We start from the raw sequence: 19,411 nt of genomic DNA, 5'->3' as shown, positions 1-19,411 counted from the left end.
TTACTTAAATGAACTGTTTTTCAGAGTAACCAGATAGTTGAAGTTGTGTGTGTGTGTGTGTGTGTGTGTGTGTGTGTGTGTATGTAAGCATAAGGATAGTATTTAATGATTCATCAGTTGCATATAATACCCAGTGCTTATTACATCATGTGCCCTCCTTAATGCCCATCACCCAGTTACCCCATCCCCCTGCCCCCCTCCAGCAACCCTCAGTTTGTTCCTGTAGTTAACACTCTTATGGTTTGTCCCCCTTTTGCTATATTTATCTTATTTTTCCTTGAAGAAAGTTTTTTATAGAAGTTCTTCTTTAAAAGGCACGATAAAAAATAAATAAATAAAACAAATAAGATTTAAAAAAAATAAAAATAAATAAGTAAAAGGCACGATAAAATTGCGACATGATTTTGCCACCCCTAATAAAATAATAGATTTAGGCAATAATAATCAATAGATACTCAAGTGATTAAGTAAAAAGTTGATGGAGAAACTTAGTAATGGAAAGATCAGATTGATACACATGAATCCACTGATTGATCTTAGCAACACTAAAAGTAGGACATTTACTATTATGTGATTGAGTAGGAAATAACCTGAATCCAGTGAAGCTTCTAATTAGTGTTTCCTGAGGTTCTGCGGAAGAAGTAAGCAATCCAGAAAACTATTTTTCCCAAGGTAGTGTGTAAATGGTAACCTCCTAGGTGCTTGGGAAGGAGGTTAATGCATTGCAAAGAATAGATACTGTAAGACATGAGAGCTTAAATCTCTTACAAATTAAGAACAGTTTGATTTAACTACCAGTATAGAGGAAAAAGGAATTAGAAACAAGTTAAATGATACCACCCAGAAGTATCAGCCAAATCCAGAATGTCTAGAATGGGACATTGTACAGGACAAATGACAGTTTTATTAATAAATTGGTTCCATAAAAGAAGGAAAGGAAGAAGGATGAACTATTTGTTACAGAATAAAAGTGATTGAAAGGTATAAGAATCCAATGCAATGTGAAGTCCTTGTCTGGATCCACATTTGAATGTTTAAAATGACAACTTTGAAAAAACTTGAAGAAATTTTAGTATCACCTAGATATTAGCTACATTAAGAAATTTTGTGTATAACGACATCGTATATTTACATTAAAATAAGTATATTATTAGAAATGTGTACTAAGGTATCAGTTAAATAACATGATGTCTGGGGTATACTCTAGAATACTGCCAGGAACGCCTGGGTGCCTCAGTGGTTGAGTGTCTGCCTTCCACCCAGGGTGTGATCCTGGAGACCCGGAATCAAGTCCCACATCGGGCTTCCTGCATGGAGCCTGCTTCTCCCTCTGCCTGTGTCTCTGCCTCTCTCTCTCTCTGTGTCTCAAATAAATAAATGAATGAATGAATGAATGAATAAATAAATAAATAAATACATACTAACTAACTGCCTGCCAGGGGGAGTAAAAAATGATAGGATATCAAAACAAGATTGGGCAAAATATAAAACTATTGCAGCTTGAAATAGGAATTCAATATATTTAATCCCTTTATTTTCATGTAGGTTTACTATAATTTTTTGCAGGGTTATTTTGTTGTTGTTTATTTACTTAAGTAATTTCTACACCTAACATGGGGCTTGAACTTATGACCCCAAGATAAAGAATCACATACTCTTCTGACTGAGCCAGCCAGGCACCCCTCCTATAATTTTTAAAGAATATCCAGGTTTAAAAAAAAAAAAAAAAAGAATATCCAGGTTTGTAAGATCAGGGAGGAAATACCTACCAAGCAGTTCTAGACTAAAGTATATATTCTTGAAGCTGCCCTATATAGCCTCAGCATTGAATTAGCCCTAAACCTTGCAGTTAGTACAATACAACTACACATGTCACTAATTTGAATCCTAATTAAGATTTTGTAGCAATTCAGAGGTAGTATGGGCTAGAGTTGATTTTTTTTATCATTATGTTGTTAGTAGTGATAGTATCATTTCCATTGAAGTCACACATGTAAATAAATCGAATGGTATATAAGATTTAGTGTTGTAATGTGAGCCACATATGTAATTTAAAGTTTTCTAGAAGCCGGATGAAAAAGAAACAAAAAAGAAAAAGAAACTGTGAGATTTATTTTAATAATTGATTTTTTTAACCCAGTATACAAAACATTATCATTGCAACATGTTAACAGTGTAAAACATTCTTGAGATACTTTAAATAATTTTTTCATACAAAGTCTTTGAAATTCAGAAGACAGCAAATATTTAAGCACTAGTTACATGGCAAGTGCTCTGGAGCCACATGTGGCTGATGGATACCAAATTGGAGAGCACAGGTGCAAAAGAGAGCTTATGATGATGAAATCTTCTATCTTCTGCACCTTGATGATGAAATCTTCTATCCTCGCATCTTCACCCATCCATTCCCCAGAAGCAACCTTTGTTTTAATTATTTAATTTTAGTTATTCTGTTGTTGCCTCCCTCTTTTTTTTTTTTTTTTTTAAGATTTTATTTATTCATGAGAGACAGAGAGAGAGAGGCAGAGATACAGGCAGACGGAGAAGCAGGCTGCATGCAGGGAGCCCAACGTGGGACTTGATCCCGGGACCCCAGGATAACGCCCTGGCCCGAAGGCAGGTGCTAAACTGCTGAGCTACCCAGGGATCCCCATCTCCCTCTTTTTTATATACTCTGTCCATCTTATCCGCTTTAAGACAGCACAGGTCACCTGACCACTTGGTGTGGATGTCCATCATCCCTAGCCTACTTAATGACTTTCAGACTGAATTGTTTGGAAATGTTTTAGAACTTTCCTTCTGTCATTATATTATTTAGTTATAGTCTGTACTATAACCACAAGCAAATCCTCTATGCTTTTTTCAAAAATAGAAAGCTATAAATGCACACATTATTTTGACTATGTAAATATTTAGTACTAGGCAGAGTTGTGTGCTAGGATTTTATTGACTTCTCGATAAAGTTTTAGGCCACCAATTAGGGTTCCAAATATCAAGATCAAGTGAGTCTTCCATAGTGTATCAGTTTTTTTAAACATGTTAAATTTTAACTCAGTTCCTATTTAGATTGTTTCTCGGATGTTAATTTTTCTGCACTTTCTAATTTCCTTTTTTTCCTTTCACTATTTACCTTTGTTTTTTTTCTAAAGAATTTATTTGAGAGAGTGTGAGCATGAGTGAGAGAAGGGGTAGAGAAGAGAGGGAGAGAGAAAATCTCTCAAGGCAGACTGTGCTGAGTGTAGAGCCTGACATAGAGCTCAGTCTCACCCTGAGATCATGACCTGAGCCAAAATCAAGAGTTGATCAACCACCTGAGCCTCCCAGACACCCCGTTTCACTGTTTACCTTGACCATATACTCTTCCTCCTCCTCCTCCTACAGTGACTAGTAACTATATATATGTATGTAGATTTCATGGGTCTTCTTTGACTACTCTTGGGTTGAATCCACTGTTTCTTGGATTCCTTGTGTTTCTCTCATAACTTTCTTAGGAAAAGTGTATACAAAAAAACTTGGGAGTCCTTGTGTATCTGATAATGCCATCACTCTGCCTTCACATTTTTTTTTAAATTTTATTTATTTATTCGAGAGAGTGCACAAGGAGAGGGGCAGAGGAGGAGAGAGAAAGAAAAAGAATCCCAAGCAGACTATGCACCAAGTATGAAGCCTGACATGGGGCTTGATCTTAAAACCCTAAGATCATGACCTGAGCCAAAACCAAGAGATGGACTCAACTGAATGAGCTACCCAGGAGCCACCTGCCTTCACGTTTGATTGAAGTTTTCTGGGGATAACAAGAAACAAGTCTAGAGTATACCAAAAGAGAAGGGACAGGGAAATAGTCTGGAGACAGTGGGAGACGGTCTGCCTGCCTGATGGAACTCAGGAACAATAGAGTGAATGGGAGCAAAATGAAAAAGGAGAGGAAACCACAGCCTAGAATATGCCAGATTTTCAAAACAAGTTGATTTCCTTGTTTCTAGGAATCAAAGATGCCACCACAAAGTTAGACAATAGTAATTAATTAAATTTTGGGATATTGGCTTCAGGTATAGTTGGTGGCACCCTTAGACGTTTATCTAATGCTGGCACCTAGGGAGCTAGCAGCCTGATAGTTGGCTCTCTAGCCATGCACTTATAAAGCAGAGCCTGCTGACTCTTGGACTCTGCTCTGCCCTGTCCCACCTAAAGTTTCCACTCAGAGGAACTTGATGGAAAAATAGTTACGATTTTTATTAACAGGAGAAAAAATCCAGGCCAGAAGCATTCTTTTTCTTAAATGTAATTATACAACCAAGAAACATGCATATGAGAGAGTCAACATGTGAGAGAAAATCCAAGATAAATAGTAAAACCAACCCTGGAAGCTGATTCAACTGAACTTAAAATTTTTAATTCCTACTTAGATTTTCAGGAGTTCTATTAATGAAACTCAGAGTGTATTATTAGAGACAGCCAGGATAAGATCACAGATTACAAATACTATTGCTGAAATAAAAATTTCAGAAGACTAGAGTCAAACTTCCCAGAAAAATAGAAAAAAAATATATGAAGGAAACATAGGGAACCAATTCTGTTCAGAATCCTAGAAAGAAGAAAATGGAGAAGTAAAAAATACGTGGAAGATATTTTCCCAGGGATAAATTAAAGGGTCCACTGAAAGCCCAGCACAATGACTGACAAAAGATGTGCCAAAATATATTTCATAATACAGTTTTAGAATATCAAGGAAAAGGGGAGGAGTGTAAATGTTTCCAGAGAGCAAAACAGAACCATATTGTCTACACAACTTTTGACACAGGAAGTAGACACAAAAAATTCACCATTTTTGTTTAGCTTTGTGGTGGCAGTGTTACAAGTTTTAGGTTGTGGGTGCCTGAGTGGCTCAGTTGGTTAAGCAGCTAATTCTTGGTTTCTGCTCAGGTCATGATCTTATGGGTCATGGGATCAAACCCCACATTGGGTACTATACACAATGAGGAGTCTGCTTAAGAATTCTCTCCCTTTGCGCTTCCCTCTACTTGTGATCTCTACTTGTGCTCTCTCTCTCAAATAATATTTAAAAAGAAAAGTTTTAGGTTGAAAATTTGGTACATTCCATCTCATGGCTTTCTCCCCCTTTCCATACTATTTATATTTGGGAGATTTAAAATCAGTTTAAATCTCCATTAAAAAAATTTTATTAAGAATTATTTTTATTTACTTTAGAGCACAAGTAGGGGAAAGGCAGAGGGAGAGAATCTCAAGCAGACTCCTCAATGAGCCAGAGGTAGGGCTTAACAGACTGAACCAACCACCCAGGCACCCCTAAAATTTAAATTAAGATTTAATTAGTAGTTTCCTCATCCTTAATTTCTACTAGTTCTCCATAGATCTTGAACTAATATTTCTTGTACAGTCTCGAGCATTTGAAATAAAAGTATCTTGGGGTACCTGGGTAGCCTAGTTGGTTAACCATTCTACTCTTGATTTCAGCTTAGGTCATGATCTCAGGGTCGTGAGATCGAGCCCAGTGTCAAGCTCTGACACCTGGAGCCTGTTTAAGATTCTCTCCCTCACCTTCCTCTCTCTCTCTCTCTCTCTCTCTCTCTCGCTCTCTCACACACACACACACACACACACACACACAAGAAATGAAAGTATCTTACAGTGTTAAAATGCTGATATAGTTCATCCCTACAATTGGGAACAAATATTAAGTAGTAAACAGCAAGCAGCATGACTTTGTATTTATATGTTTTATTTTTATTTGTATAGGCATATACTACTATATGTAAACTGAGATGATATACCATGTTTCATCAACTCTAAGAGGATATTGTAAAAATCACCATTTCATGAAACATTAAAAAAAAAACTTTAGATTAACTCATGACATTAAAAGATAGAGTTCAAAGATGTTAAATGTGGGGGAAAAATGTGGATCTTGGAATCCACAAAATCTGCTTAGCAGTGGGATGATTCTCTGCAGTAGATTCAATAGAGGCTTTAGTTTTCTAATTGATTTTCTACTCATAGAGTAAAAATTAGCTATTTATCAAAAACGTGTCTTCTATTTAGAGATGGCAGATCGGGGAACTTTCATTAGAAAATTATTTAGATACATCTGACTATTATCTGAATATATGTGTATACATATATATGTATTATCTATATATAATTAGATTATATAGATATAATTATATATATGATTAATATATATCTGACTATACACACACACAGGCACACACACACACTGTGTTCATCTCTATATGAATGGAATTATGGATATTTTAAAATACTTGTCCTTGTCCTTATTTTGTGACTTTCTGTAATCATTATAATTCTTGTTTACTTTTAAAGTAGTAATTTCATGTAAGAAAAGGGGAAAAGAAAAATGAAACTCTTCAGTTTTGGGGTCTAAGAATCACCATTCCAAAGAACTGTGGTACGAATTGCTTAACCTTTACTGTATGTGTTAAGTGCTGCTTTTATTTTGAGGATCTCTCTCTCTCCCCCTCTCTCTTTGGCATACATGTGACAGAAGTAATTATATACAAAGATTTAATTAAATTTGTTTATACTAGGTTGTCTGGGGTGGCTCAGTGAGTTTAAACATCTGCCTTCAGCTCAAGTCATCCCAGGATTCTGGGATCAAGTCCTGCATCAGGTTCCCTGCTCCATGGGGAACCTGCATCATCTTCTCCCACTGCCTGCCACTCCCTCTGCTTGTGCTCACTCTCTGTCAAATAAGTAAATAAAATCTTAAAAATAAATAAATATGTTTAAATCAAGAATTATCTAATTAATGGAACATAGTTCCATTTGGTATTTAACCATCTAGTTCTGCTGAGGGAGTTTAGGAAAACTATGGTACATAAAATTTATTTTTTTTCCACATTGACCAGGATTATAACCAAATCAGATGTGTGAACAATTACAGAGAAGAGGAGGCCATTGGTCTCATGAAGAATGCTCTGCCTTCTGCAGCTCTGTTTCAGAAGACCGAGAGGGTGACTTACCGGACTGAATATTTCTGGGGACAATACGATTATCTGGGCGTGCGTTTCCATGTCAATCCAAATGGGACTGGAAACAGCCCTTCAATTTTATGAATCTCACGGGACAGTATGGATTTACTGGAATTATACCAGTCATCATGCCCTTTGGTTGCAAATGTATCAGAGGAAAATGTGCAAACATTGCAGTGACTGTAAAACTGGCACATAGCATTTATTAATCCTGAAGAAAAGCATATGTACTATTTTTCAGTATGATTATCATGGATATGCTAGAACTATTTCTTGAAAACAAACCTTTTTATTGCTTCTGTGTGAATTTATTTAACAAAACTTTTTTGTGTGTTATGTCTAAGGAAAGTTCTAGAGGTTAAGTATTTAAATGTAAATATGTGAGGAAACTCTTAATGAAGAATTCAGAATAAAAATAGAAAAAGCACAGGTATCTGGAAATTCAAATGTTGAGATCCAGGGAGAAAAAATTGATGAGTGAATTTGTGACAGCAGTAGCATTTTAAATTTCTAAAGACTTATCCTGTGTGTGTGTATATATATATATATATATATAAATAAAATATGCAGCAGCAGCAATTTTTTAAAGTATTGTTTGACTTTATTAATACTAGATGATATAGTCTCAGCCTTAATTCTACATTTTCATTATTTTGTAATTTTTTATTACTATTTTTAAAGGATTACAGAAGTCGTACACGCCCACATTAGTAATAGTCTGCTAGAAAGTTGCTGCAAAAACGTTAAAATTCTGTGTTAATTCAAGCTAATGTATGTCAATATATATGTCTTTGTGTAAGTCCAGGACTATTGGTTTGTGAACTTATTTTGTAAGGAAATGCTTTTGGTACAGTTTTGTGTCCCAGGAAATGTGTGTGTTTTTAATCCTTTCTGAATATACAGTGAGGTTAATAAAGAGGATTGTTTCTTCCCTATTAAATACACAAGTGTTTTCCTTTTTTTAACACTGAAAGCTCTCTAAAAGTTACTTGGTAAAAACTATTACAATATTGATTTATCTTTATAACTGGAAGTCATTTAACTTTTGTTGAAGAAGGAAATAAATTGGCAAAAATCTAGCTAAAGGAAAGAATAGATTCCTTTTAAATGACACTTTCTTACTAGTTAAATGTTAGTGCTAAAAAAAGAGTTCCAAAAAAAAAAGAGTTCCGTCTTTCAAATTGTTTATACTTTTGACTATATGACTTATTTACAATCATTATGAAATGGGTGAGATTGTTATATTTTTAGTATGTAATTTTCTAATTATACCTGTTAGTAAAATGTTTGCATTTATATCCTTTTTATACTGTCAGAATGTCTTCAGTTCTGTCAGCTAAACATTTTCATGGAATCATCTCTTCCTCTTCATGACTGTGTAATTACATTTGTGAAATTATACATGTTAATTTTTATTTGCATGCCTGTTGAACACCTTGTATTTCTTTTGACCTCAAAAAGAGATTGCTACTTTTCATTAACACATATAAGTTTAAATTTAGGAATAGAGAGATAGCAACATTAAAATTCATTGTAGGACATTTGGCCTTAAAATACTAATTATCAGGCAGCCGGGGTGCCTCATCGGTTTAGCGCCACCTTCACCCCAGGGCGTGATCCTGGAGACCCAGGGTCAAGTCCCACGTCGGGCTCCCTGCATAGAGCCTGTTTCTCCCTCTGCCTGTGTCTCTGCTCCTCTCTCTCTCTCTCTGTCTCTCATGAATAAATAAATAAAATCTTTAAAAAAAAATACTAAGTATCTTAAACATAAGGTAGTTTCTCCAAATCTGGCTTTGTGCAAGCAGTTATTTCGTTTACAGATGCATCAATAACCTAAGTGTCTGAAAATATCTTAATTCCCTTTTGGAGAGTGATCAAATTGGTGTTAAAGAATCACCTATCCCAGTGATAAGTAATTTATAGTGTAGACAGACATTCATAATATTATGTTAGGAAGCCTAAATTCAAGAAAAAGTCCAATAATATGAAATAGATTCCCAGTATTCTGATTCTTTAAACCATGCTTTAACATAAACAAATGTGGAATAGAAAATATTAGTAATTATATCTCTGCAAAGTACTGTACTTAAATCTTTGCTAATAGCATTTGTGTTTACCTTTTTCTTGTGTTTTCTCCCACACTTATTCTTAATTGTTTTTTTTTTTTAAGGTTTTTATTTTTAATTTATTTGTTAATGAGAGACACAGAGAGGCGGAGACACAGGCAGAGGGAGAAGCAGGCTCCATGCAGGCAGGCCGATGCGGGACTTGATCCTCGGACCGCGGGATCACGCTCTGGGCTGAAGGCAGACACTCAATGGCTGAGCCACCCAGGTGTCCCTTAATTCTGTTTTTAATTTTCGAAAAAAATAGAAAATTGCTTTTCATTTTTCTATATTTTTATTTTAGAATAAAGAATTATGTACCTTGACTATTTACTTGATATTCCATTTGGGAAGATTTTAATTTTTTATTGGTGTACTTAAATATAATTGGAATTCAGTTTTATGCTTGGAAATAGCAGGATCAAAAACCAATTAGACCATTACTTATGCTGTGCTAGAAAGCCAGGGAAATCTTGTAGATATGAGTTCTGTGATATATTTAGTGGTAAGTGGTTAGCAAATTTAGTGAAAAAATTTATTTCCATGCTTGTATAGACCAGAAGTTGGTTTTGATTTGTTAGACTTCTTACATATTTCTCCTCTTCAGTAGTTTTGCAGAGTGAATTACTTCTTGGAAGAACTGACAAGTCAACCATGGATCCCTTTGTCAACTATAATGATATAATGAAAAGTCAGAAGAATCATAAAGAAACCAATCAAAAAAAAAAAAAAAAAAAGAAACCAATCAGATCTGTTGAAAAAGAATAATAAATTGAGCTCTGGCTACATTTGTATGAAATAGGTGCTAAATGCATAATGTTTTATATAGTAGAATTTAGATTATTCTAAATAATAATGGATGGTTAGAATGGTCTAGAATGGAGTGCCATTTTCATAAGACATTTATAAATATGATTACTGAGATGCTTCAAAATATAAAACCAAAAAATTGGCCTTAGTTGTTTGAAATACAAAATAATTTTTATTGCAGAATTTATTAATTCATTAATTTAGCAAATACTTATATCTGCTATTTTGCAAACTAGTGTGTCTGACCTGTGGCCAAAGATAATTGCTATCAATTAATGAGTAACATGCTAAATAAAACATTTACATGTATGTTATTTACAGAAGACACAGTACATTAAAAACATTTAAAATATGGAAAAGGATACATCATGCAAATAGGAATCAGCAAATTTGGAGTTATATCAATACACAAAATCAACTTAGAAGCATGTTATTAGAGATAAAGAGAGACAGGGATTTTTTTTTTTTTTTAAGATTTTATTCATAAGAGACAGAGGCAGAGACAAAGCCAGGGAGAGAAGCAGGCTCCCTGCAGGAAGCCCAATGCAAGACTCGATCCCAGGGCCCCAGGATCACGACCTGAGCCAAAGGCAGACGCTCAACCACTGAGCTACTCAGGTGCCTGAAGAGGGACATTGTATAATAATAAAAGGGTGAATCCATCAGGAAGATATAACAATTCTAAATGTACATGCATCTAAAGACAGTACCAAAATACGTGAAGCACAAACTGACAGAAATGATGAAAAGACAATTCAGCCATAATAGTTGGAGACTGTATGCCCTGTTTCCAATTAGGGATAAAACAGCTATACCAAACACAATAGAAGACTTGAACACTATAAACCAACTAGATTTAATAGACATATAGAACATAGCACCTAATAACAATGTATATTCTTCTCAAGCACACAAGGAATATTTCTCATGATCATAGACTAAAACATAAAACCTTTACAAATTTAAAAGGACAAATAATACAAAGTATGTTCTCTGATCACAAGGCAATCAAATTTGAAATAGATAATGGAAAAAAGAAAAAAAAAGAAATAGATAATGGAAAACTGGGAAACTCACAAATAGATGGAGATTAAGGAACTAGATAACCAATGGAACAGAAAAGAAATTTCACAAAATATTTTGAGATGAGTGAAAACATACAATATATCAATTTATGGGATGCAGCTAAAGCAGTGCTTAGAGGGTAACTTAGAGCTGTAAATGACTAAGAAAGAAAAAAATCTCAATAACCTGATATTTTACCTTTAAAACTAAACCTAAGTAAGCAGGAAGAAATAGAGGTTAGGGTGGAAGTGAATAGAATGAAATAAAAGACTAGAAATACAAGGGAAAAAAGTAATGAAACCAGAAGTTGTTTCTTTGAAAAGATAAAAACAAGATAACTTAGATGAAATTCCTGGAAAGACACAAGCTATTGGAACTGACTCAAGAACAAATAGACAACTGAATAGACCTATAACAAGTGTCAAGATTGAATCTGTAATAAAAACGCAAAAGCCAAGGCCCAAATGGATTTACCACAATTCTGCCGAACATTTAAAAGATTAATGCCAACGCTTTTTGTTGTAGATCATATGCTATTTAATAAAAGAAATAATGAAGTTGTGTTTCCCTCTTCAGCATTTTCTTTAAGAGAAAAATCTTGAAATTTATAGGGATTTCTGATGTCAGAAAACCATGAAATGTAAGATTATTTAACAATTTGCATGTCTTAGTTCATGGCAGTCAGCATATGTACAGTTATAATTTGCATTCCAGTTACTCAGACTGAGATATCCTTCCTCAGGTTAAATATAGTGTGAATAGGAGATCTCTTCTAAAAAGTAAGATGGAGTCTGTAGAATGGCCTCACTGAATTGGTAAGTTAGCTTTCTCCAGATTTTGGTGATTTCCCCAGTTCTTCCATAATTTCTCAGTGTTCTAGCCATCTTCTGGTAAGTCATGGTCTTCTGGTTGCCTTTTCTTTTCCCTCAAAGTTGGGCAAGTTTTTCTTTGTTTTTGTTTGTTAAGTAATTTCTACCCCCAGTGTGTGGCTCAAACTCATGACCCTCAAGATCAAGAGTGGCATGCTCTTCTGACTGATCCACCCAGGTGCCCCCCTTCCTTTTTTTTTTTTTTTGTTAAGATTTATTCATGAGAGAGAGAGACAGAGGCAGAGACATAGGTAGAGGGAGAAGCAGGCTCCATGCAGGGAGCCTGACGTGGGACTCCATCGATCCCTGGTCTCCAGGATCACGCCCTGAGCCGAAGGCGGCACTAAAGCGCTGAGCCACCCGGGCTGCCCCCTTTGTTTTTTGATACAAACTGAAAGATGCCTTTGATTTTATCTACCCACTGAATAGAGGATGCCACTTCAGGATTACACAGAATCATGAAGATATTCAAACAGTTGGAGCTTCTTCCTGTCTTTGCTTCCCTTTTGCTGGAAAACAACAGGTTGTACTAGCTGGTTTTCAGGAATGTTCAGTGAATAATAGGATCTAACGGTACATTAAAAGAATTATTCGCCATGACCAAGTGGGATTTATACCTGGGCTGCAAGGGTTGTTCAACATCCCCAAATCAATCAATGTGATACACTACATTAATGAAATAAAGGACAAGAACCATCTGATCCTCTCAATAGATGCAGAAAAAGCACTTGACAAAACAGCATTCTTTCTTGCTTAAAACTCCTCACAGTATAATTTAAATATAATCAAATGATAGTTGATGTCCAAAACCCAAAAGATTCAACCCCAAAATTGCTAGAACTACAAGAATTCAGCAAAGTGGGAGGATATAAAATCTATGCCCAGAAATCAATTATATTTCGATACACTAACAATGAAACAGAAGAAAGAGAAATTAAGGAGTCAGCCCCATTTGTAATTGCACTCTAAACCATAAGATACCTAGGAATAAACCTAACCAAAGAGGCAGGATCTGTACTCAGAAAACTATAGAGCACTCATGAAAGAAATTGAGGAAGCAACAAAGAAATGAGAAAATGTTGCATGCCCATGGAAGAACAAATATTGTTAAAAACTATGCTACCCAGAGCAATCTATACTACTTAGTGCAATCCCTATCAAAATACCACCAGCTTTTCTCACAGAGCTGGAACAAATAATCCTAAAATTTGTATGGAACCAAAAAGACCCCAAATAGACAAGAATGTTGAAAACGAACACTAAAGCTGGGGGCATCACAGTTCCGGACTTCAAGCTGTATTGCAAAGCTGTGATCATCCAGACAGTATGGTACTGGCACAAAAACACGTAGATCAATGCAACAGAATTGAGAACCCAGAAATAGACCTTCAACTCTAGGGTCACTAATCTTCAACAAAGCAGGAAAGAATATCCAATGGAAAAAAGACAGTCTCTTTCACAAATGGTGTTGGGAAAATTGGACAGCCACATGCAGAAGAATGAAACGACCATCTTACACCATACACAAAAATAGACTCAAAATGGAGGAAAGAGCTAAATGTGAGACCGGAATCTATAAAAATCCTAGAGGAGAACACAGGTGGCAACCTCTTGCTAGACACATCTCCAATGGCCAGGGAAACAAAAGCAAAAATCAACTATTGGGACCTCATCAAGATAAAAAGCTTTTGCACAACAAAGGAAACAGTCAACAAAATCAAAATACAACTGACAGAATGGGAGAAGATATTTGCAAATGACAGAAGAAGGGCTAGTATCCAAAATGTATAAAGAAGTTATCAAACTCAACACCCAAAGAACAAATAATCCAATCAAGAGATGGGTAGAAGACATGAACAGATATTTTTCCGTAGAAGACATACAGATGGCCAACAGACCCATGTAAAGATGCTCAATATCACTCAGCATCAGGGAAATAAAAACCACAATGAGATACCTCACATCAGTCAGAATGGCTAAAATTAATAATCAGGAAACAACAGATGTTGGCAAGGATGTGGACAAAGGCAAGAACCCTCTTACACTGTACGTGGGAATACAAGCTGCTGCAGCCACTCTGGAAGTTCCTCAAAAAGTTGAAAATAGAGCTACCCTACAACCCAGCCACTGCACTACTGGGTATTTACCTCAAAGATGCAAATGTAGTGATCTAAAAGGGAACCTACACCCCAATGTTTAGAGCAACAATGTCCACAATAGCCAAACTATGGAAAGAGCCCAGATGTCCATAGATAGATGAATGGATAAAGAAGATGTGATACACACACACACACACACACACACACACACACACACACACACAGTGGAATACTAACCCATTAAAAAATGGAATCTTGCCATTTGCAATGACATGGATGGAACTAAAGGGTATTATGCTAAGTGAAGTAAGTCAATCAGAGAAAGACAATTATAGTATCTCACTCATATGTGGAATTTAAGAAACAAAACAGAGAATCATAGTGGAAGATAGGGAAAAATAAGAGAAGACGAAATCAGAGAGGGAGACACACCATAAGAGACTCTTAATCATAGGAAACAAACTGAGGATTGCTGGAGGGGGAGGTGGGGGGATGGGGTAGCTAGGTGATGGACATTAAGGAGGGCATATGATGTAATGAGCACTAGGTATCATATGAGATTGATGAATCACTACTACCTCTGAAACCAATAATACATTATATGTTCATTAATTGAATTTAAATGAAAAAAATATTTTTAAAAATTCCTACAGCTCAATAACAAAAAGCAACCTGATTAAAAAATGGACAGAGGCTCTGTATAGACATTTTCCCAGAGAAAACATACAGATGCACAACAGGCACGTGAAAAGGTGCTCAATAACATTAATCATCAGAGAAATGCAAATCCAAACCATGATGAGATATCACCTCACACCTGTCACAATGACAGTATTAAATCAAACCTAAAAAAATGAATTTAAAGGTATAATAATCCTTTTTAAAAAGTAGTGGAAGTGGCACCTGGGTGGCCCTGTTGGTTAAGCTTCTGCCTTTGGCTCAGATCATGATCCCAGAGTCCTGAGATTGAGCCCCACATCAGGCTTCCTGCTCAGCTGAGAACCTGCTTCTCCCTCTCCCTGTGCCCCTCCCTCCTGCTAATGAACTCTTTCTCTGCCAAATAAAATCTTTTTTAAAAGATAAAAATAGGGGATCCCTGGGTGGCGCAGTGGTTTAGCGCCTGCCTTTGGCCCAGGGCGCGATCCTGGAGACCCGGGATCGAATCCCACATCGGGCTCCCGGTGCATGGAGCCTGCTTCTCCCTCTGCCTCTCTCTCTCTCTCTCTCTCTCTCACTGTGTGCCTATCATAAAAAAAAATAAAAAATAAAAAAAAATAAAAGATAAAAATAACAAAAGGTAGTGGAAAATCTAAATTTGGGGATAAACTGAATAAATAATAGAAAAAAGAAAATGAAGAGAAAAATCCTAAAGCAATAAGAGATGGAATAAGGTGATTTAATGACATCTTGCCATCACAGTTGGTCAGGAGTCCAGAGATCATGAGGATAAGTCCTGCTCTCAGAGCCAAGCCCTCCCCAGAATAGTGTATTTTGACTCTTTGAATAAACAGTCAAAAAATATTTTAACAAGTATGTCGAATATGTTTTGAGCCTCAATATTAGTAAAGAATGGAGTTGGGCTATTTTTTAAGATTTTATTTATTTGAGAGAGGGAGATCACAGAGGGAAAGGAAGTGAACACAGAGGGAGAGGGAGAAGCAGACTCCCCACTGAGCAGAGGGCCCGATGCAAGACTCCATCCCAGTACCCTGGGATCATGACCTGAGCCAAAGGTAGATACTTAACCAACTGAGCCACCCAGGCGTCCTGGAGTCAGACTTACGGAGTTTTCCAGACATAGATAAATGCACCATGATATTCTTAAACATTTCTGTCTCAAAGAAGCACCTAAAGCTTTTTTTCAGGATGATTTAAAGGATACAGATCCCCATTTTGCTAGGTATGCTTTTTAAAAGATTCCTCCTTATTCTGAAATGTATATATCTATTGTTTTACATTATATTATAGGTTTTATTTTTATCAATATATGTGAGAAATGAAGCAAACATCCACTTAATAACTAAATACCTACAAGAGCTAAATGGCTGTCAGGAACAAGAATGCTGCTCCAGAGGCTCTCATGTGCCCTTCTGATCTCCCTCTCTGGAAGAAACCATTATCCTGCCTTGTTTCTCTCTTCCTTATCTTTATAATTTTATCACATAGTATGTATCCCCAAACAACATGGTTAAGTTTTGGCATTTTTTTGAACTTTAAATTTTTAAAATCATACTTTAATGGAATAGCCTCTCTAACTTGCTTCTTTCAGCTAAAATCTTTGTGAAAGGGGCAGCCCGGGTGGCTCAGCAGTTTAGCGCTACCCTTAGCCCAGGGCCTGATCCTGGAGACCCCAGATCGAGTCCCACGTCGGGCTCCCTGCATGGAGCCTGCTTATCCCTCTGCCTGTATTTCTGCCTCTCTCTCTCTCTCTCTCTCTCTCTCTGTCGCTCATGAATAAATAAATAAAATCTTTAAAAAATAAAATGTTTGTGAAATTCATCCACATTGATGTATCAGCAATTCATCCATGTTCATTGCTGTATAGTATTCTATCATAACATATTGTATATATACCACAATTTATTCATTTTACTTTAATGAACACTTGAGTTGTGTCCTGTTTCTGTTAGAAACAATAATCCTTAGAACATTTTAATATGTTTCTCAGTGTACATGTATAAGATCTTGTCTAATTTCTATATCTAGGGGTGTGATTGATGGGTTTGAGGGTGTGTGGACTGTTCCACATACCAGATCTGTTTTTCCAAACTGTTTTTGGAAAATCCATTCCAATCTATACTGTTTTTCCAAAGCAGTTGTACCAATATACACTCCCAACAGCAGTATAAGAGAGTTTGTCTGCATTCACCATAAATAGTGCTTGATTTTTTTATTACATTTTTTTAATTTAAATTCAATTTGCCTACATATAGTATATCACCTAGTGCTCATCCCATCAAGTTCCCTCCTCAGTGCCTGTCATCCAGTTACCCCATCCCCCCACCTAAATAGTGCTTATTGTTAGAATTTAAAATTTTTGTCAAACTGGTAGTAATGGAATCTACATCTTAGATATTAATTAGGTATTAATTTGCATCTCCATGATATTAATGAGGTTGAGCATATTTTTATTGGCCATTTGAGTTTCCTCTTTTGTGAAGTGCAGATTCTAATCTTTTGTCCATTCTTCTGTTGGATTGTCTTTTTCTTATTAATTTGTTGTTTTGTTAAATTCTTTTTTTTTAAGATTTATTTATTTATTTATGAGAGACACACAGAGGCAGAGACGTAGGCAGAGGGAGAAGCAGGCTCCCTGTGGGGAGCCTGATGTAGGACTAGATCTGTAGACCTGCGATCATGACCTGAGCCAAAGCCAGACGCTCAATCACTGAGCCACCCAGGTGCCCCATATCCCTTCTTTATCAGATATATGTTGCAAACATGTGAGAGGACTTGGAGGTACCCAGGAGAGCTTCAGAGAACAGGTAAAGACTCCAGGGTTGTACAGGTGAAGTTCTGCAGACATGGAGAAAATTCAACACAGAGGGAACAGTTGATGCAAAGATTATATTTGTTTAAGGACCTCCAATCAACATAACTTGGAAAAGGTAAAAAGGAGAAATAACCACTTGCCCTTCCCAGGCAAATTAGATTTACTTCTGGATTTAACATTGTTCATTTTAATGGGGATGAAACAGATGTGTGTGTTTCTCCAGTTTGGGCTTTCACTCTGCTCATCTCTGATAAAATACAACATATTTTTGAGCAAGGGGGAGGCAGGAAATTAAAGGAAACCATCCTCTAAAAAATTTTTTTTCTTGTCCAGATTTGCTCCCTTACAATTTTTGTATTACCCTGAAGAAGTATTTAAAACTCCAACCTAAAGGGATTATTTGATTATTCATAATGAATCTATCCTTCAGAGGACATAATTTATTTGTATTTCCCTGGGTATCATTTAGGATCAGCAGTTCAAAGCCTGAGGTGGTTTTTCCTCTTATTTGTTATCTCTACAGTTGACAGATCTTTCTGGCTAAGCAGGGATTTGGCAATGTTGGGTTCTTAATTCCAGCTTTTTAAAAGGAAAACTAATTCTGAGGTGACATATGTTTGAAACCTCATTTGGCCCCTTATTACCTCATTCATTAGAGGAAGAAGCACTCTGGCTGGAGATCACATGCTGTGGCCCAGTGAGAGGGTGACTCTTATTTTGTTCCCTGACTGACCGGGCTTCAGAGTGGGGTGGAGAAGGCCTGAAAATAGTCATTTCTTGGCTGTGTTGGTCAGGCGGGAGGGCCTCTCTAACATGGGTACATTACAAAGAGAAACAAGGTCTCTGGAGGTTGGCCTCATCAGTTACCGTGGATATGATGTGAACAGAGTTGGTTAAGGCCCAAGAAAAACTTAACAGAGGTTTAGATTTATTTGAGTCATTTACATTTGTTAAAAGATAAAACCGAAGTGTACTCTTCTAAGTTTGAGTTTTCAATTTGTTTTCAAGTTAGCATCCCCAGATCCCAGTTCTCTCTCCAATTTAATCCCACTTTCCTCCCTATGTATAAACTGTGTGTGAACTCAGTCAGCTGTCTTATAAAAGTCAGATGTCTGTCTGCTTTCTCTCACTGATTCAATGAATATTATTAAATAAAACGTTATATGCCAGACACTGTGCCAAGGATAGGGATAAAATATAAGATGAATTAGAAACAGTTTTTTTTTAATTAAACAAACATATTCAAACTAATCGATGATGTTGGAAGTCAGAATCAGTGTGACTTTTAGGAAGGATTAATGATTGGAAGGAACCATGAGGGGCCCTGGGGTGCTGGTCATGTTTTGCTTCATGATCTGGGTTCTGGTTACATGGCTGTGTTCACTTCATGAAAATTCATTGAGTCACTTAGGCACTTTTTTATAAGAATGCTATACTTTTGGGCACCTGGGGAGCTCAGTGGGTTAGGGGTCTGCCTTTGGCTCAGGTCATGATCCCAGGGTCCTGGGATCCAGCCCCGCATCAGGCTCCCGGCTCAGTGTGCAGCCTACTTCTCCCTCTCCTTCTGCTCCTCCCCCTGCTTGCTCTCTCTCCTGTTCTTGCTCTCTCAAATAAATAAAATCTTTTTAAAAAAAAAAGGGAGAGAAAGAGAGAGAGAATGCTATACTTTGGTAAAATTCACAGGAGAAAACCATAATCTACAAATACTTATTTTTAAAAATCCTTTATGAAATTGGAATCCCTAGTACTAAAAGGGAAGATTCTTTTTGGGTTGAAACACATTGGAACTGAGTTCTGATAGTTTTTTTTTTCTTTCTAATGTTCTTCCTATTTTCCCCAGGAATCCTGGCACCACTCTGCCCTCAAACAGTCCTTTGGAAAGCATAACCTCAGAATACTCAGGGAATAAAATATTTTTGTTTATGTATTTTTAAAAGTTAGGGGGAAACATGTAAGGGCA

The 19,411-nt window shown here is 36.4% G+C and overlaps 1 protein-coding gene across 3 annotated transcripts in view; it reads left to right on the top strand.

Moving 5' to 3' along the window:
* Positions 1 to 19,411, top strand: part of SMCHD1 (structural maintenance of chromosomes flexible hinge domain containing 1) — a 214,707-nt gene that overhangs the window by 128,432 nt on the left and 66,864 nt on the right. Inside the window, exon 48 of one of the 3 annotated variants that reach the window (XM_026005880.2) lies at positions 6,888 to 7,950. The exons of the other annotated variants lie outside the window; for them this stretch is intronic. Coding sequence (XP_025861665.2) covers positions 6,888 to 6,912 — 25 coding nt within the window. The 3' untranslated portion in view covers positions 6,913 to 7,950. Of the gene's footprint in view, positions 1 to 6,887; positions 7,951 to 19,411 lie in introns of those variants that run through there. 3 annotated transcript variants of the gene reach the window in all.

This window comes from Vulpes vulpes, chromosome 13 (assembly GCF_048418805.1).
Source record: "Vulpes vulpes isolate BD-2025 chromosome 13, VulVul3, whole genome shotgun sequence".
Lineage (NCBI taxonomy): Eukaryota > Metazoa > Chordata > Mammalia > Carnivora > Canidae > Vulpes > Vulpes vulpes.
This window is presented reverse-complemented; position numbering and strand designations above follow the sequence as displayed.